This window comes from Cucurbita moschata, unplaced genomic scaffold, assembly GCF_002738365.1.
Source record: "Cucurbita moschata cultivar Rifu unplaced genomic scaffold, Cmos_1.0 Cmo_Scf00004, whole genome shotgun sequence".
NCBI lineage: Eukaryota > Viridiplantae > Streptophyta > Magnoliopsida > Cucurbitales > Cucurbitaceae > Cucurbita > Cucurbita moschata.
Genome location: NW_019268520.1, coordinates 1,533,736 through 1,554,367, shown reverse-complemented (window position 1 = coordinate 1,554,367; position 20,632 = coordinate 1,533,736). Strand labels below are relative to the sequence as shown.

Below are 20,632 nucleotides of genomic sequence, written 5' to 3'. Positions count from 1 at the left end.
GATCATGTCTAGCTTAAATGATTCTAAACATGCCATCTAAGCCACGTAGAATTGCAAAGAAACTTAGCCCTAATGATAAAAAAATCACTCAACGGGAAAGTTTAAAAACGAATACCTTGTTGATCATAATTTTACAAGCAAGATTGATCATGTCAAGCTTCTAAACATGCAACCTAAACTACATAGAATTGCAACATCTTGTGATAATTTGAACAACATTTTCTTCACATCTTTTTTGAAGTTTATACGTGATTGATGTCTTTGTTCATATCAGCAAGGATAGATTAAATCACGAAGTTTTGTCCATATTATCGTAACACATTGTTAGTATTGTAAACTTGAAGTGAGACCTTATTGAAGAAACTGACGAACAGGCCATTGATCATGCATTGTTACATTGAAGCACCAAATGGATCAAAAAGTAACGTAGGAACAAGCAAGAGAGGCTTGGCCATTCCTAAAGTCAAGCCTTGTCCTGGTTGCATATCAACCTTAGCTTCCTCTTCCCCACCTCCTTCTCCAACCACCTTCCAATCAAAACACTGAACCAGGGCCGCTATCGTTGTGTTTATCATGCTTAACGCCAATGTCGCACCAGGGCACGCTCTCCTTCCACCCCCGAACGGGATGAAGTCAAAACTTTGCCCTGTATTGGTCTCAATTCGTTCTTGTTTTGACGATGGAGCTAAGAACCTCTCGGGACGAAACTTGTTAGGTTCACTCCACACTTGAGGGTCTCTCATAATAGCAAAGAGATTGACCGCGACACTTGTTTTTTGTGGCACGTCGTAGCCTCCGATTTTGCAACTTTGACGACATTCTCTTATTGTGACTGGTCCTGATGGGTAGAGCCTCAAAGTTTCCTTCACAACAGCTTGCAAATAAGGGAGTTTAGGAATGTCTTCTTCTTCCACAAGCCTTCTTGATTCTCCAACCACTGATTCTATCTCCTTTCTTACCCTTTTCAGCACTTCAGGATGGCTGATTAGTTCAGCCATTGCCCATTCCATGGCTACTGATGAAGTATCAGTGCCAGCAATGAACAGATCCTGAATGAACCCATTAAATACTTTTAAACGTCAGTAACCAAATAAACACAAAGTTAATAATTAAGAACGACTAGCTGTCTTGAATAACCGTAAATGAACTCCTTCCCGATCTATCAATCACGACCCTTCACAATGGTATGGTATGATATTGTTCACTTTGAGCATGAGCTCTCATAGCTTTGTTTTCGGCTTCTCCTGAGACCTATGGAGCCCTCGAACAGCCTCCCATTACTCGAGGCTCGACTCCTTTTTAGGAGTTCTCGAACAAAATACACCCTTTGTTCGACACTTGAGTCACTTTTGACTACACCTTCGAGACTCACAACTTCTTTGTTCAACATTTGAGGATTCTATTGACATGACTAAGTTAAGGGCATGACTTTGATACCATGTTTGGAATCACGGATCTCCACGAAAGTATGATATTATCCACCTTGAGCAAAAGCTCTCGTGACTTTGCTTAGGGCTTCCTCTGAGACCTATGGAGCCCTCGAACAGCCTCCCATTACTCGAGACTCGACTCCTTCTCTGGATTCTTCGAACAAAGTACACCCTTTGTTCGACACTTGAGTCACGTATGGAGTCCTTGAACAGCCTCCCCTTACTCGAGGCTCGACACCTTCTTTGGAGTCCTCGAACAAAGTACACCTTTTGTTCGACACCTAAGTCACTTTTGACTACATTTTCGAGACTCTCAACTTCTATGTTCGACACTTGAGGATTCTATTGACATGACTAAGTTAAGAGCATGATTCTAATACCAGGTTTGGAATCACACGGATGTCCACAATGGTACAATATTATCCACCTTGAGCATAAGCTTTCATGGTTTTGCTTCGAGCTTCCTCAAAATCTCTCATACCAATGGAGATGTATTCTTTACTTATAAACTCATGATCATTTCCTAAATTAACCAATGCAGAACTTCCTCCCAACTATCCTCAACAGTTAGAACATTACGTTCTCGACCAAACGTGAAAGAAGAGACATAATAATGGCTTACCCAAATGAATGCTTTGATATGGGTTCTTGTGAGGTTAATAGCAGCAGCATGATCTTGTTGAATATCCAAGAGAATATCCATAAAATCCTTAGGTTCATTACTCTCCATCTTGCCTTTAAGTTCATGTTCCTTCAAGATCTTCTCCATTAGTTCATCACAACTTCTGCCAACATCAAGAGCCCTCTTCCCATAGACCAAGAAACCCAAGTTCTTGAATGGCCCCAATACATCTCCAAAGCATATCTTTGTTATTACTTCCATTGCTTCCTTCACTAAATATCGTATTCTTTCGGCCTCGTTCTTTTCTCCCGAGCATGTTGTGTTCATTAACATCCTACAAATTTTGTAACATTTTAGTCCTTATATTTTACATATATGATTAGAGATCGAAAAAACATCAATTCCAGTCTATTAATTGAACTTGAGAGACCCAATAAAACTAGTAATATTATTATGAAAATATTTAATTCAAAAGACGGAAGCAATTAAAATGAACCTATCATACCAAAGATCGATTAATTAATTAATTTTAAATTTAATGACACCTTCCGTACTAAATATTTAGTAGCGAGGACAATTTTATTTATTTTATTTTTAAAATACACACAAAACTATTTTTCTAATGCAATTCCCAAATGTAATCAAATTCAACCAAAATTTCAATTTTTTAAAAAAAAGAAATGCTATTTCTATGAGAAAAAACAATAAAATATTATATATATATATATCGTGGACTTAATTTTGTATTTAATAATTTTTTAAAAAAGTTATAAGCTAAAATTTAATTCAAATTGAAATTCAAGATTTATTAGACATTTATAAGAGAAATTATTGTGATTTATGAGGCATAAATTTTTAATTTTATATTTAATATTTAGTATGTTAATCAAATTTTAAAAAATATATTTGAATACACAAAATTATTTTAATTTTTTTTAAGAGACATTTGAAAAACTTTTCGACCAAATAAATATATACGAATTTAATATATATATATATTTATTACCAAAACTGCCCCCCTAACAAACTTCCGTACATCAGTATTCCATCCCCTGTTACCTGCAAGTCGTATTGTTGGTTAATCTCATAAGCTCTCCGCCGATATCCACAGTGTCCTTCAGCCGGGAATGGCCAGCGATTCTCGACAGAAACCGCCGGATTTCTTCCCGGCGGACGTTCTGCGACCGCTCCAGTTGCCGGGGGCTGAGAAGCTCCGTCACGCAGACCTTTTTCATGAACCTCCAGTAATCGCCGTACGGTGCCAAAACAAACCCTAATTTTCCGTAGTACAGTTTATCTGCGAAGGCCAGAGTCGGACGGGAGGCGAAAAGGACGTCGTGCGTCTTGAAGATTTCGGCGGCGATCGGCGCCGATGAGACGACGAGGCAGCGGGAGGCACCGAGGCGGAGATAGAGGATCGGGCCGTACCGATCGGAGAGACGGCGGAAGGAGCTGTAAAGCGCCGGAGAGAGGAGGTGGAGGTGGCCGATAAGCGGCAGCGACGGAGGACTAGGAGGAAGGCGGAGGGCGGTGGATATGGCGGCGGTTCTGGATAGAATTGATCGGAGTAAGTAAACGGAGAGGAAAAAGAGGGTGGAGAGGAGGATTAAGGACTCGATTTCAGCCATGGTTTGATTGATTAACAAAAATACACAAAATATATATATATTAATATTAAGAATATTCATATTAACTCGAGAACCTAGTTAACCCAACCCCAACCAAAACCTAGTTAACCCAACCCAACTATAAAGGTTGAGTTAGGTTAGTTTTTATTTTTTTGAGTAAATTTTTTAAAAATTGAAAAAATTCGAGTTCGATGTCTTTATTCAATCAACCTGGTCAACTCGAAAATAGGGTTAGGACTCAACTCAATTAAAAATATTTAACTTTTGAATGTTTGGTATGGAAGATTTATGAGATTTTATTTATTACTGTACATGTATTATAAATAAGTATAATTTTTTTAATAACAGTTTGATTTATAGACTGACAATATGATATGATATCGTTCTCGACAACGTAAAATTATCTGCATCGTAAAAGGAGCATTACTAAACTCAACGATCAAAATATTTATCCATATTTTTTAGATTAACGATTCAAATTTGTAGGCTCTTATAAATAATAATTATAAAATTAATAGACACATTATGATTTGGCCCTCTATTTTACTAATTAATCACAATCTAAGTGGGCCTTTTTCCATATTTTCTATATTTGTTGACACGTCATTTATTAATAAATTTTGGAAGTACGTATTAACAAGTATTAGGGTTGTCCTATTTTTTTTTTTTTTTTTTATATATAACTATTAAATGTATTATTTTAGTACCCTAGTTGTTTAATTTTGATAATTTAAAATTTTAAAATATTTAATTGACTAAATTAATAAAGAATAGGGTTGTTGAAAAATACGGAAAGCATTTAAAATGTTTAATAATATTCAAGTATTTCAAAAATAGTTTTAGACTTTATAAAATTTCATTAATACCTTTCAATTTTTTTTTTTTAAAGTTTGAAAAAAATACTGTTACGGTTAAAAATGATATGTTTGCCCCGAAATGACATAGCCTTTCGTTGGGCCTTTCGATGCAATCAAATAGAAAGCACCAAGAGAACCATATTCTAGGAGCCCAAACTATGTGATTGAGTAAATCATTCTCTATCACGCGGGTCGAGGACTCCTTCTCCTTTCCCTTCTTCAAACTTCGATTCGCATTGTTCATAGAGAAATCTCTGATTAACAATAGAACGGTTAGAGGGGATTATACTTTGTTCGAGGAGAGATGTTAGATGAAAGTCCCACGTCAGCTAATTTAGGGAATGATCATGAGTTTATAATTAAAGAATACTATTGTGGAGAGTTGTGTTCATCTAACATGGTATCAGAGTCATACTCTAAACTTAATCATGTCAATAGGATTCTCAAATGTCGAAGAAAGGACTCCAAAAGAAAAAGGAGTCGAGACTCCTCGAAGGCATAGTAAAAATTGGCGAAGACTCTGAAAGAAAAATGATGAAAGTCGAGACAGTGGCTTACTGTTTATGTGCTCAAAGTAGACAAGAGTCGTGTTCATTTAATAAGAACAAGATCCATTTTGTATTATATATATAAGTCATCGTAGTCGTAGTAATTTTCAATCCATGACCTATGACGAGGTTTGAACTGACTAATATCGATGTATAAATAATATGTTATAATATGTTTTCTCGATATTAGAAGTTCAAATCTCGAGCGTGGAAGCGAAGAAGAGGGACACAAAGAAGAGGATTGGCCATGGGCAAAGTGAAGGCGGCTCCAATCTCCATGTCCACTTTACTTCCACCAATGATCTTCCAATCAAAGCACTGAACCATGGCCGCAGTCACCGTGCTAATGAAACTGAACGCAAGGGTCGAGCCAGGGCACCCCCGTCGGCCCCCACCGAACGGGACGAACCCTGAACCCTGCTGCCCCTTAATCTCGTACCGCACTTCTCCGGTGAACCTTTCCGGCTCGAATTCGTTCGGATTTTCCCAGATTTTTGGGTCCCGCATTATGTGGAACAGATTGACTGCCACCATTGTGTTCTTGGGGACATGGAAGCCGTCGATTGTGCAGTCTTCCTGACTGGCTCGCATCGCTATTGGGACGGCGGGGTAGAGGCGGAGAGCCTCTTTCACGACGGCTTGTAAGTAGGGGAGATTTGGGACGTCGTCTTCTCCGACCAGTCTGGTGGTTCCGACCACGGCGTTTATTTCGTTCCTGAGTTTGTTGAATACTTCGGGATGGTTTAGAAGCTCCGCCATTGTCCACTGCGATACCTCGGTCGATGTTCCCGTGCCGCCCAAAAATAGATCCTGGACAAGAAAATTTTGAATAAATGACTTAAACAACGGAACCAGCCCAATTCAACCCAAAAATTGTATTGTTCGATTCATTATTTAATACGAACTGTTTGGATTCCGAATAATTGGGTTGGACCTAAAAAAAGATGTGTTCAAAGCCCTTAAACAAAATACACAATTTGTTTGACACTTGAGTCACTTAGACTGTACCTTGAGATTCTATTGGCTCGGACCATGTTAAGTGCATGACTCTTGTACTATTTGAGAAACCACGGACCTTCACAATAGTATGATATTGTCTACTCTGAGGATAAACTCTCTTAGTTTTTCTTTTCGAGATTGTATTCCTTACTTAAAATCTCATGATCGTTCCCGAGACTACTCCTCTAAGTAATTTTCAACGTCATAAGATAAATTTTTTTAAAAAAGGGTAAAAGTGTAATTAAGAAGACTTACCAGCAAGAAAGCCTTGATATTGGTTCTTGTGATCTTGAACTCGGCGTTATGATCTTGATAAACCTTCAACAAAATGTCCATTAGATCCCTATCTTCCCTGTCCAAACCCTCTTTCTTTGCTCTCTCTTCATGTTGCCTTAATATGTTCTCCAATATTTGGTCATACCTCATTGTCACATCTTTCGCATGTTTCCCAAACATCCAAAACGCTATTCGCTCTAACGGCCATCCAAACACATCTCCAAACGCTACTTTCGTAGCCATCTCGAACGTTTCTTTTACTAAAATTCTTATCTTTTCTGCTTCATCACTATCATCCCCCGAACACCTTGTACTCATCACCAACCTATTCATACAATTATCAATATAATTTTAAAATAAATATATTTCTTTCAATTAAAAATAGTTTTATTCAAATCTAAATAATTTATTTTTTATTTTAAATTTTAAGTAATTTTTGTATTTTTGTTGGTAATTCCTCTAATTTATGTTTTTATTTTATTTGTAAAATTTCAGATTAAAATATGAAAATTTCGTTGTCACAAATATATATTTTTTATTGTTTGACATGTTTCAAATCATATCATAAAGACTTGTCAATAAAAAACTTTAAAATTATTTACTAGTTGATTCCATCTTATTTATTTAATTTATTTATTTATTACTCTAATTTTATTTTATTAAAAATTGAAGAAAAATATTTAATTTGGTTGGTGTTGTGTACCAATCATTCATCATATTTTATAATATAATCCATTCAAATTTTCAACTCAATTCTTTATTTTTACTTGAATATATATATATATATATACGCTTAAATTTTTACAAATTAAATATATATATTTATGGATTAAATTTGAATATAATATATATATTTATTTCTATAGATAGTTTAAATTTTTAAAATTTTCACAAATCGAATATATATATATATATATATTTAATTTCTATATGTTTAAAATTTCTATATATCTTTTAATTTCTATATATTTTAATTTTTGTGAAAATTTAAAGTTTTAAACATCTGTAGTGTATATATATATATTGTAAATTTTACCTGCAAGTGCTATTGTTGGTGAGTTTGACGAGCTCCGCCCCCAAATCCACGGCCTCGTTGTTCTCGCCGCAGTCCGCCAATTTCTTCAAGAATTTCAACATTTCTTCTCTCCGTACGGCGCGTGATCTCTCAACTTGCCTTTGCGACAAAAGCTCTGTCATCGTCAGTTTCTTCATGAATCTCCAGTAATCGCCGTACTCCGCAGCGAAGAATCCGGCCTTCGCGTACGGCAGTTCGTCGCCGAACGCGAATTTCGGCCGCGACGAGAAAGTAACATCCTGTGTCTTGTAGATCTCGGTCGCGTACGACGCCGATGAAACGACGACGCATCGGACGCTGCCGAGTCGGAGGAAGAGAAGATCGCCGTACCTAGCGGCGAGATTGTGGAACGATTTGCAAACGGACGGTGAAAAGTGGTGGAGGTGGCCGATTAGCGGCAGCGCCGGCGGACTCGGCGGCGTGCGGCCATTGGAAGGTCTGTGAAGGAGATAGTGAAGGAGAATGATGAAGAGGAAGGAGAGAGCAATGTAGAAAATGTAAGAGGTTGAATCCGCCATTTTCGCCTCACGCAGGTCCTGCAAGTTCTTGCTTGCAACCACGTCTTATATTAAAATATAAAATTGAATATTAATTTTAGAATTAAAATATTAATTAGCCTATCACGTTCGAAGTTTTAAAATTAAGATTAAATTAATAAAAAAAATTACTCTTTAAAATTAATAGTGTTTCAGTTTTGCTTAAAAACACTATTAAATTTTTAAAAATTTTATTAATAACCTTAAATTTTTTTAAAAAAATTAAAAATTTATGAAATATAAAAAAACTTTACTGTTGCCATTCTCTATTATTTTCAAATCAAACGTTGGATGGATAATACATAAATTATTAATCTAAATATGAAAATTAAATTCTCTATTTTTAAAATGGTCGGGTTGACATAACAAAAAAAAAATGTCGCTCTGGACTCAACCCAATTTTTATAGTTTAGGCTAAGCTTGGATAGTCTAGATTGATTGAGTTCCCGAGTCATTTGAACACCTTTATCAAATGATTGACATATTACTTAGATGTTATTTATTCCATGGATCCCAATTGATCTGTCCCTATCAACAAATTTCTTTTTTCTTTTTTTCTTTATATATTAATAAATGACAAAAAATTTAGGAATAAATCTACCATTTTTAAAATTTTGACTAATAAAATCATCCAAAAAAATCATGGACCGTTTGATATAACAAATAGGAAGGGGGAAGTAGAGGATTAGATTTCATTTAACATTTAAAAAAAATTCAAAAGACATAATAAAAATATTGTAGACTATAGAAATTAAATGGCTTATCATAAAATGAGGAATATAGTGGAAATTTAGGTTCATATTCCAAATCATAACCATAGTCTCCAATAATGACTTGGTCAATTCAATAATAATAAAAACCTTATTAGAAGGGAACTCTATAAAATATTAATCCATATATTTTTATATTTTAAATGGTTGAATTTAGTATTAGAACGGGCTGATATTTTATTATATATATTCCCTTCATTTTTCAACTCTCAAAATTAGATTTAATTATTAATAAAGTAGGTTGTAACACTTATAATCGTTTCGTGTTGGTTCCTATAATTTTAAAACTTGGTTGTCATCTGACAATTGTGTTTTACTCACAAAAATCTTCTAATTTTATTTTATTTTTATTTCTTTAATTTGGCCATCATCGGCAAGAAGGTGTGAGAGATGAATCTCGAGAGAGAGTTAACCAGTAAAATTATTTTGTCACTTGAAAAGTTTCATTTCCTTTAGTACGAGACATTTATCATTTGATTTCAATATATTTCTTTTACGACACTCTTTAAAACTTTTTTTTAGTGCCTTTTAATTCCATCTTTTTCCTTCATTTCATTTGGGACCTAGAATATCCTTATTTCTGATCCTAATAGTACATAACTTCAAGTTACGAGTACGGATTGCTACCCTAAACTCTAATTTTATATCCTATAAAGAAGTCTAAAGTATATGCTTTGGATGCATAATGAAAATGAGTATATGGATGAAGAATCCAAATAATAATAATAATAATAAAATGGAAAATGTGTATGAATTATTCTCTCACCTGCACAATTAAAAACATCATCAATCTAAAAGGTTGTCCGAATATATGTTTGATAATGTTTTTTAAATCATTAAACTAGTTGTAATAAATGAATGAATAAATAATTTTGACTAAATATTATGTTCAATTTCAATTATTATTAACTCGTTTTTTTTAACATGTTTGATATCCTATATTGTGTTGTACACATTTATCAAAATGTTAATATTTATGGAAGCTTTTATTTTTTAAATGTAATTTTCCATTTAAAAACTCATTAGATTGAAAACATATAAACATTTTTAAAATTTTAATTATTTGGATGAATTTCACAATTGTAAATGAATATGCAGTGTGGATTGGATGAAATTGAAAGCATATAACAACGCTCAAATTGCTTACCAAATGAAGGGCCATTGACAAGCACACACAGGCAAGGCTGACCGAGAGTTTTGGCATCATTGCAACAGGCCACGGTCCGCGGCATGGGGCGGTATGGAGCAACCGATGACCTGCAAGGCATTATAGCCTAATAAGAGAAGAAAAGAAGGTGAAACTACAAGTTTCCCCTTTGCTTTGTTCAGCCAAACTTGTCGTCGTCAATAAAAGCATCCAAACTGACACTCATTTCATGCCTAGAAACCTCATTTTTCTCACACAATAATAGAATGACTCTCCAATCCTCCAACTTTGCATTACGAAAAATAATGGATATAAGGAATTAAATTTATACGAGATTGTGGTTCGTACCATTATGCACCTCCATCCTAACCCACGATTACGCACATCCATTGTTGTAGAGGATTGTTAGGAGAGGAGTCCACGTCGACTAATTGAGGGGTTGATCATGAGTTTATAAGTAAGGAATACATCTCCATTAGTACGAGGTCTTCTGGAAAAACTAAAAGCAAAGTTATAAAAGTTTATGCTCAAAGTGAAAAATATCATACCATTATGGACAGTCGTGATTTCTAACAATTGTCCGCTTAGGTCTTCTCTGCTAGTGGTTTGTCTCTATTCCAATCTGCACTTAAATTATTATAAAACATCAATCACTTGTGCCTCCTCTAAGGCTGCAAGGATTAGGAAGGATGCTGGTGATCTTCACATCCACTGTGATCCTGAATAATACTCAAACCTGCCAACTTTATGACAGTTACAAATGAATGGAAAAAATAAAATTCTTCTACAAGCCGAGTACAGTTAGAATATGCACCAAGTGAAACACTGTTAATAGTTTCAGATCTCAAGAATCAATTTGGCTGTAAATGTAAAGCTCATGAAACAATGGAGTATTCCAACTATACTGGCATTACGAGTTTTTTGTTATCGCACATTATCAATGAAGAATGTTCTTGATTTCAAACATGCTTAGCGAGGGAGGGGGTGTTTAAATATAAAATACGCTTGAATGAATGGAGGATCCATAAAAATTAGACCAATGTACAGAGCACTGTAAAAATGTTCAGCTGAAGTTTATTTCCCTTGGTTCCTTTCGGTCAATCTGTAGTGGTTGGCTATTGGCATCTGTGGTAGAACAATGATACGAAGTTTGATTATAAAGGCTCTCCTTTTTGTCCTTTCAGGTTAATCACTGAAAGCTCTTTCTCGACATATTCTCCTGCCAACATAGGTGGATACTTGTGGGCATGTGGGGATTCAGCAAAGTGGCCAAGAGGATTCAAGACAGCATCAGATGCTATATGAGCAAATAACTACATCCATTGAAACAAATACTTAGATCCTCCAGAATAAGTATGAATTTAAGTTCAGTTTGCTCACTATATAAAAGAAACAATGATAATGAAACCCGATTCACTTACAGTTGAAGAGACTCTCCAGAGACTGCGATTTTGCTCTGATGCAATCTTAATTGCATCCCTTGTCCTTTCTGTGACAACTACTTCATGCATGCCCGCTATGCAGTCGCCAGCAGTCAGCCATTCAATCTGCTCAAGCGTAATGGAGTTAAAGAGTACATATCTTTGCTGGAAATTGCACATCTCTAAAACATTTAGTAATAAGAAAAACAGCGCATGCTCCTCCAATGAAACCATTCTCAAAAGTGCAACTTACTTCTCTCACAAGATTAATCATAATTCAGATTTAATCAGAATTCAGTCAAGTAAATACATGATACTCTCTTTTTATCATGTTATGTCCTATTATTCTCCGTAATAAATGAAGCCGTCCAACTCTGTGATAAAAGCTAGATTATTCAGGCTGCATAATGTCAATTTTAACACACTAGCTGATTGAGTATTAACCATTGAGAAAGAACCATCAAGCTTTTGACTAAAAACTTTCTTCTTTGAAAGTCAACTGCGCATTTGCTATAACAATTAGTTTTAGTAATGATAGATAGTATATCAACAGAGTCACAAACCTGTAAACTACAACATCGGTTATAGGTCCTAATATTTCACCATGACTATATTACCTGCTTTCCAGTCTGAATGAGAAGACATCCAATCGGTACTTTGACTTCAACTTTTTGCCCATTTCTAAGCCAAATATATAGACCAGGGAATCTGCTTCTGCCATGGATTGTTAGAAAATTAAGATCATAGTGATATCCAGCAAAGACAGTGCCCTCCTGACCATAACGATGAAGGTCACTTCCTGTTGGAGCAAGAAGATGAGGTCCCTGAGATTTCAAGGAAGAAAAGAACTTTTTAGATGAAATGGAGTCAGTAGTGGGTATGATTATTAAGGAAGACAAGCCTTGTTCCCAGAGTAATATTACTCTCCTTATATTATTCATCAGAGAAATACGTAAGCCTATTTATAATACCAGGAAAAAAACTAAAAGATTCTCTAAGGAATGGAAAACAACAAAGAAAAGTAAAACTAACTAATACAGAAAAATGAAACAGAAAATGGGCTTATTTTTTTTATGAAATGGGATTAAACCAATATTCCACAAATTAAGGTTATTCCTCCGACACGTTTCTCTGGCACACCCAAACCAAACTAAAAAGAAGATGCATGATAGCATTTATAACCAACATCCAGAAAAATAATAAAATATCTTGGAAAATATTCCTACTGTCTATAGCCAAGGATGCTCATGAAACAAAGAAGATTTTTTCATTAAGGAAATAAAAAAGGTGTCTAACTCCTGCCTAGTAAGATAATATGAAAAAAAGAAAACCTAAGAAAGACCAGATATTGGAGGAGGTTAGGCAGGTGTTTCAACAGTAAAGACGTTCTTAAGTACAAAGTTAGATGGTGGAAGTTGTAACACCTGGAATTTTAAGATCCAAAAGAAAAAGAGAAAATAAGGATGGAAAGCTTATGGAAAGCAGAATGACAGTTGAAGAAGATGAACATATAGTCAACAATTAGTTTCTCGACCTACATTCCTTTCTTTTTTTTAATGAATTTGAAGCCAGCTATTTTCATCCGTTTTATTCTTTTGACTTAATTTAGGCCCTATTGAGGAATTGGAGAAATTTTGAGTATTCTTGAACACCCGAAACAAGCTTAGGAAGTCTACAATCAAGTAAGTAACCATGTAGAGCAAGTTTCTAAAAAATACTTATAGGAGTCGTTTAGGATTGAGGATAATGATTGAGTATTATGATTAGGAGCCTAATTTGACCTAGTTTATGACAATTGTGCTTAGATAATGTGAACCGTTTACAACTTAGTTCTATTTATAGTTATATAGCTTAGCATGCACGATATGTGAAATCTGATAGATCAATAGACTTTTATGCTTTCCAGTATGCTGAGGTTGGATTATTATCACTTAATGGACATGATAAGCATGTTGTATGCCTTTATACGTTTATTATGCATGATTTAGGGCATGGATAGCCTGTTACTTCCCAGTTATGAGTTGGCCAATCACTATGTGCCATAGAGTACTAGTTGTGATTTTCATAGACTATGAGTTATTGTTTCGCGTATTTCGGTCCTAGTACCTAGTCATGAGTTCTATAGCCTCCTGGGTTGACCTGGTACCTTGTAGGAACAAATGGGGTGCAACCCCTATTCGTGAACTAACCAACAAGGGTTAGGGTCTACTTGTTACACATGACTTAGTTGTTACCCATAGAGGGTTTCGGGAGTCATAGAGAACATACTACTGAAGTACTATCAGTGGTGTCTAGTGGGGAGAGCAATGACAGATAGTTTACTGGGCTAGCTCAAAAGGTGAAGTAACATTTAGTTTTACTGTTCTTAAGATAGGTACTTTTTCTATTCTAACTCGAGGAGGGTACATGAGCAGGCAGTTTACTGTTCCAGCTTGGAAAGACGAAGTAACATGTAGTTTTACTGTTCCTAAGACAAATACTTTTTCTTTCTAACTCGAGGAGGGTACATGAGCAGGTAGTTTACTGTTCCAGCCTGGAAAGACATAGTGACAAGTAGTTTACTGATCTTAGAAACATGTAGATGTTGCTCGACACCACTAGGGAGAACTCACCAATTAGAGCTTAGTAGGTAGACATGCATGGAGTCGGTCATCATTATAGAGCAAAAGAGCTCCTCCAGGCTTATGAGTACTACCCTGGGCCTTTTCATGGGCAGACTCGAGGTGCACTTTGCGCAAGACTAACAAAGGACCTAGGCATGCGTGAAACCTAGAGCCAAGAGAAAACAGAAAACACAACTTAAGAGGGATTGAGTACTCCTTAAAGGAGATATGCTGAAGGTTAGTTACATGGTGACCTACAAAGTTTGGTACATATGTTAAGCCACAGTTTGACTATCACTAAGGATAAATACGAGCACATAGCCTAAGTTTTCGTGTATAGGAATAAGTCCAACAAGAGCCTACAAGTGGGTTACTTATTGAGTATTTTGATACTCATTCTACATTATTCTATTTTTTTTAGATGGAGTGTAGACCATTGTTGATGGCAGGAGTGTGTGGAGCCGTGCGATGGCAAGAGGGGCCTTTAGATTGAGTTGTTTTCCTTCTTGTCATTTTATTATTATTTTAAATGTTTATGTATTTTTTGTAAACCGTTTTGATTTGATATTACCTTTAAACTACTTTTATGTCAATCTTGAATACATATTTAAATTTTAAATTTTTTTGTCTCCCCCGTTTTACAAAAAAAAAAAAAACATTACCACTCTTTTAACTCTTGAGTGTACGTGGCGACCAGTGATTCGAGGGTCATTACAGAAGTACTCTAAATTCTTTATTGAACCAGATCTCGTAATACTTGGCACCAGTGTCAACGTGCCTTCAGTAACAAAGAACTGGATGAGCTAACCGTCTAACACCCTGTGTAAAGAAATTCCTTGAGAAGAAATTGCCGCAACCTACAGAAATACCCTTGCTTCTTCATTGCAATTGGAGAAACTCACGATAACTAGTAGCCACATATAAATTACAATGCTCCTATCATATTTTATCAGATAAAAAAAGTATTTGTAGGATCATTCTTTCTAATCAGAACAACACTCCTCTTTCTTAAATAAAAACATGATTAACGAGTGAACAGATTCCATTTATCTAATATAAAATATAAAATGTCTAATAATAAGAGAATAGCGGCGGGAAGGAGATCTAAAAGATAACAACAGATTACTGATAGAACGTGTCATACTCAAAAAAGACCATACCTGCTTCATCAAAGAAGTGAATGCATCCTTGGGCAAGCCAAACCCAATTGCTGCCATCTCAGCAACAGCCTGAGATAAGAAGATTTTAAATAATATGCACAAAAGCATTCTAGTAAATTGGAGAAACCTCATCCAATTACTTACCTCTATGGCTGATATCATTTTGAAACCCCAAGAATCCATGGTATCCTTCCATTCAGGAAAACCCTCAGGGATAACCGGCTCAGCATTGAGTTCCTGCACAACAGGACTAAATCCAAGGGGAAATGCACAACTAACGAGAAAAGAAAGGGTAAAAGAGATGACAATACCTTAAATCGGGTGTTTGAAGGGCGAGGACCCACTCTCCACATGTATCGCCACTTGGGATCCGGCCCCCTGGGAATCAATGGTTGGAATTCCTTGGGCATTGCTCTTATCTTTTCCTGCATTTCTTCATCGATCAGGCTTTTTGGGACTTCCACACCTTCTGGCGTCACCCCAACCTGGCGTCTCCATTTGAAAGTTTAGAATCAGAACCAAAATTGATACTTCAGCTCAGTCACGAAAGAACCTAAAGATCGATTTCTTCATTTAAGAAGCTTGTTTTCCTTCTGACAGCATTAATTTTCATCACATAGTTAACTTTCAACATTTGGAATTGTTCAAAACTGATGACATCAAGCAAGGACATATTCGAGAAGTTGTTCTCTATTCTTTCCTGTTCACATTTACTTTATTTCCCACTTTCCTCCTTTTTTCTCTTATCTTTTTTTCGAGTATTAAGTTCTTTTATTCAATTCTTCACAGTGTGAATTCAATTATTGTGGGTGGTGAAGCATCAATCGATCTTTTTTCACTTTGAAAAATAACAAAGTTGCGGGAGATTGACACTGAAAAGAAGTACTGTACACCAATTAATGAATTCATATTTTCTAATCCGCAGAAAATTTATAAAACTCGTCTCAAATCCTTTTAAAGAATCCAAAACACAAACAAAAATCACCCACACTTTCCAAGAAGAACGGAAAATCTAGCTTCCGATCGACCTACATTTTCCCAGTGATCAAACTACATCTCATACGCAAATACAATTGCAAATTTACCTGGTAATGTAAATTAGGCCTCGCGTGCAGACGCTTGAACTCAGTTGGCTTCTCAAAGAAGCTTTCCATCATATCAATAAATCGATCGTTATCTTCGGCAGAGCATCTCGGGTCCTTAACCAGGAGTGCGCCGGTCTCTTTCAGAGTCCGACTGACTTCCTTGCACAGAGCAGTGAGTTGGGGCCCAAAGTCGATCGGAGAGCCGCTGGCGAGTTCCGACGAGGCCGTAAGATACGGGGCCAGATCGATCACAGACAGGTCCATAAATGGAACAGTGATTGAGAGAACAGGAGAAAGTAGAATAGTAGCAGACGATTGAGAGACTGAGGTATTCGGGCAATGGCGGGAGATGTGCAATACGGGGGAAGTTGTCGAGTACTTGCATATAGAGAAAGAATCGAGCTAATTAATAAAAATAATAAGTCAAAAGTTTTAATAATATTCGAACTTTAAAAAAAATATTCTTAAACTTAAATTTTTTTATTAATATTCTTCCATTTAAAATTATTAAAAAAAAGAAAAAATATATCTTTTAATAATATTAATACATTTTATTTTATAGAAAAAAAATTAAAAAAATTACTTACCGTATACCCAAAAATAGTCCATGGACAACTCATAAATTATTTTTTTTTTAACTTTTTTTTAATATATCTTTTTAACTCGGTAGGCTCCCATGCGTACTCCAATTGTCTATGGGCTAGCACATGGTCACTATAACCGTCCTAATTTTTCTATGTAATCTAAGGTTGCTACTGTATACAACATTTAATATAAAAATACTTCATTTAAAACATTACGTGACCTTGGTCTAATGCTCTCTACTAACTTATATGCTACTAAATGGAAATGCAATGAACCTAATTCAAAATATGAAACTATCTAAAGCATGTGTCACGATCTCCTAGTTGCTATACCACTATCAGTCATACATAAGAGTCCTGCTTTTACCTGAAAAAATAAAATAGCAGATGGCTTAAGTATTTTAAGAAAGACTTAGTAAACGACTCCTATATCGGGGTTAAATGTAAACACATACAATCTCATGAATGAGACCTATCATAATAGTCTATTTTCCTACTGCGGCTAGTCTTGCCGGCTGTTTTTTTATAGAGAGAGAGTAAGGGGGCGGAGCTTACTTAGCCTTCTCCTAAATGAGCAATTTGAATGTGTACTTAATTCTCCTGCACATGGTTCACACGTGCGAGTATGGACCCACTAGTGGGTTCGCACACCTCCTAGGTCCCTTTTTGATCGGGCGAGCATTCTTTGATAGCTGTTGATGCAGGACACCCGTTAGGAATGACGACCGTCATGACAACATTATGATAAACATAATGATCGTTCTCCTACTTTGTAGCGCGCGTCCGTAGTGTCGTGAAGGAGAAGGGGTATCCGATGATACATGAGCACCCAACAATCCATGAGATCCCAACATTTTTTCATTTTCATTATCATTTAATACAACTCCGCTAGCGTCTTCCTTCATATAATATCATTTCTCATATCTTTCATGCGTACGTAGGGTTGTGTTTCATGCTAGTTCGTTGTTTTGCATATCAATCATATCATATCATTCATGTCACACATATATCATATCATAACGTTTTCATGCTTTTAGACATAACAATCCACATCATGCACATAACATATCATATATCATAATAGTCACATAACATATCCCAAGCATGTCTTCAACATATCATATCATAAACATATAAATTCATCACATACAACATAACATTCACGTATCATAATATATACATATCATTTCATAACACTTTACATATACGGGCATATAACACGTGTGGAGCTACGAGCACGTCCCATCACATAGCACATGGGGTCGCGACGCTGATGTGTGTGCAGGTTAATTTGGGTCGAGGCGCGAGTCGCGGGGTCACGACGCGGGTATTGGGATGCTGTAGGCGTGGGCTTGAGCCGTATCAGGTTGGCTATTGCAAGTGGGTTGACTGTGTAGGTTAGGTCGAGGCGCTCGGTGTTAGCTACAAGTGCGTGCGTCCTATGTTGAGGAAATTGGATCTGGTTGTTGGCGTGATACGAACCAAGGGCTGGACGCTTGGATTTACGGGTTAGGTTGGCTTTAGGTTGCAGGTTGTGACTAACCTGAGTCCGGATCCGTTAGATCTTATCTCCTTCACCCGAGTTTCCATGCAATTTTTCCTTTCGTTTATCTCTCCTTTGTGTACAGAATTCAAACGATGTTTTCGATGGGATCTCGATTGTTGTGACTTTGTTTCAGCGTACCTCCCACCCTCACGATGTCACAGGTCTGTGTGGGTACCTATGATAAGTAGAAATTAGTCCAAGGGCTCTGATACCAAATGATATGTAGAATAAACCAAGGGAAAATTCTAATACAATGATAAGAAAATCACTACAAGGGAAGTAAGACTCAGATTACCTTGTTGATCGAATATCTCAAGGCAAGAATACTTATCTGAGATTTAAATCACTCCACAAGCAAGATCGATCATGTCTAGCTTGAATGATTCTTGTTGATCAAATATCTCAAGACATGAACACTTGTTTGAGATTCGAATCACTCCACAAGCAAGATCGGCAATGTCTAGCTTGAATGATTCTTGTTGATCAAATATCTCAAGACAAGAACACTTGTTTGAGATTCGAATCACTCTACAAGCAAGATCGATCATGTCTAGCTTTAATGATTCTTTGATCAAATATCTCACGACAAGAACACTTGTTTGAGATTCAAATCACTCCACAAGCAAGATTAATTATGTCAAGCTTAAATGATTTTACATGTAACCTAAACTACATAAAGTTGCAAAGAAACTTAGTCATTGGCTAACAAGCAAGATTGATTATGTCAAGCTTGAATGATTTTACATGCAACCTAAACTACATAAAATTGCAAATAAACTTAGTCATTGGCTAGAGAGAAGCACAAATGCTCCTTTTACTATATTTTCCAAGTTTATTTATAAATACAACCTACATAGCTGTATATAGCCTCAAAATAAAAACTTTTAACCAGGTTTTCCAAGAGTACTTTTTGAAATAATTAACCACTATTAATGAAATAAATAATTCTAAATTACAACCCACTCAAAATTTATAACAATGAAGTTTCATTCTTCTTTGAGTAATATATCTTTTGATAATTTCAACAACAATTTTTTCATATTTTCATTGAAGTATATTGTATGATTGATGTCTCTTGGTTCATATCATTCTCCACTTCTTAAAGAAAATTCGTACTCGAATCTATTTGTGAAACTATGCTGCAAAAAAATAAGTTATGGAAATACAAAGGACCACACAACACTTTTTCGCGTGTATACACTCGAGGAACTTTAGGCCACTATGTTTGCACTCATTTACACAAATGAAGCTCTCATTTTCACCTCTCGAACTTTTCAATAGAGGCAAGATTGAATTTTAAACTCTGGGTCGATTAAAAACTAAAAAGATAAAAATAAATAAATAAATCAAATTGAGAAAAAACGCAAAGGAGACATATATCTGATCTTGAGCGTGAAGCTCTAATACCAAATGATAAGTGGTGGCAAACTACTAGGCATCTCCTCGGAAAATAAATCTTCAAACTCTTCCAAAAGCATAACAAAATCACTAGGCAAAGAAGGGTTAAGCGTGTTAGTAAAGTAACAAGACTCCTTGCACATAAGTAAAAGAATAGTCTGGTTAGAGAGCAAAACTTCCTAGCCTCACTTGATCTAACATACAAGCTTACAGTGACTTTTCACTTTTTTTTTTTTCTTTCTCTCTCTCTCTCTAGGCCGAGTGCTACTCTCTTGCTTTTCACTCAAACTCTTTTTTTTCACTTTATTCTTTTTCAATCTCTGTTTTTGCATCAGCATCTTGCCTTTTCTTTTCAAGTTTGCAATGATCAATAAATACATCGTTTGGAGACAATGGAACAAGAGTAGTTTTTCTACCATTGTGAGTAAAAGAGTATTGATTTACATACCCATCATACGACGATCAAATTGCCAAGGTCTCCCCAGTAGTAAATCTCCAACATGCATAAATACAACATCACATAAAATATCGTCAACATATTTTCCAATAGTAAAAGAAAGAAGAGCTTATTGAGTTACCCGTACTTCCCCACGATCACTCAACCATAGAAGCTTGTAGGGTCTTGGATGTAGTTGTGTCTTTAAATTAAGTCTTTTGACCAGAATGGAACTCACAACATTAGTGCAACTACCGCTATCAATGACAACACTACAAGGTACAGATTGAACAAGACATCGAGTTTGAAATAAGTTCTCTCGTTGGTCTAGGCCGTCCTCCTTAATGTGGGTGTTTAGAGCTCATCGAGTAACCAAAGATATATGTGTAGGGTCCTCTTCACTAAACTCATCACTCTCATCATTTTCCTCATTATGTCATCATGTGCCTCAGCATCTGTAACAATTTCTCCCTCCTTATGATGGTCATAATTCTTGCATTTGGGCAATCTC

General features: G+C 35.8%; 3 protein-coding genes across 3 annotated transcripts; all 3 read right to left on the bottom strand.

The window, feature by feature from the left end:
- Positions 1-308: 308 nt before the first annotated feature.
- Positions 309-3,682, bottom strand: LOC111441931 (cytochrome P450 93A3-like). The gene is made up of 3 exons (XM_023079123.1): positions 3,112-3,682; positions 2,053-2,386; positions 309-1,049 (listed from the first exon to the last, which is right to left on the bottom strand). Exons 1-3 carry the CDS (start codon positions 3,678-3,680, stop codon positions 393-395), a joined length of 1,560 nt encoding a protein of 519 aa, XP_022934891.1. The 5' UTR covers positions 3,681-3,682; the 3' UTR covers positions 309-392.
- Positions 3,683-5,151: 1,469 nt separating this feature from the next.
- Positions 5,152-7,994, bottom strand: LOC111441932 (cytochrome P450 705A22-like). Its single transcript, XM_023079124.1, has 3 exons — positions 7,397-7,994; positions 6,340-6,685; positions 5,152-5,895 (listed from the first exon to the last, which is right to left on the bottom strand). Exons 1-3 carry the CDS (start codon positions 7,951-7,953, stop codon positions 5,272-5,274), a joined length of 1,527 nt encoding a protein of 508 aa, XP_022934892.1. The 5' UTR covers positions 7,954-7,994; the 3' UTR covers positions 5,152-5,271.
- A 2,738-nt stretch (positions 7,995-10,732) lies between these two features.
- Positions 10,733-16,527, bottom strand: LOC111441933. The gene is made up of 7 exons (XM_023079125.1): positions 16,158-16,527; positions 15,384-15,557; positions 15,217-15,309; positions 15,073-15,141; positions 11,927-12,133; positions 11,310-11,435; positions 10,733-11,201 (listed from the first exon to the last, which is right to left on the bottom strand). Exons 1-7 carry the CDS (start codon positions 16,419-16,421, stop codon positions 11,043-11,045), a joined length of 1,092 nt encoding a protein of 363 aa, XP_022934893.1. The 5' UTR covers positions 16,422-16,527; the 3' UTR covers positions 10,733-11,042.
- Positions 16,528-20,632: the final 4,105 nt, after the last annotated feature.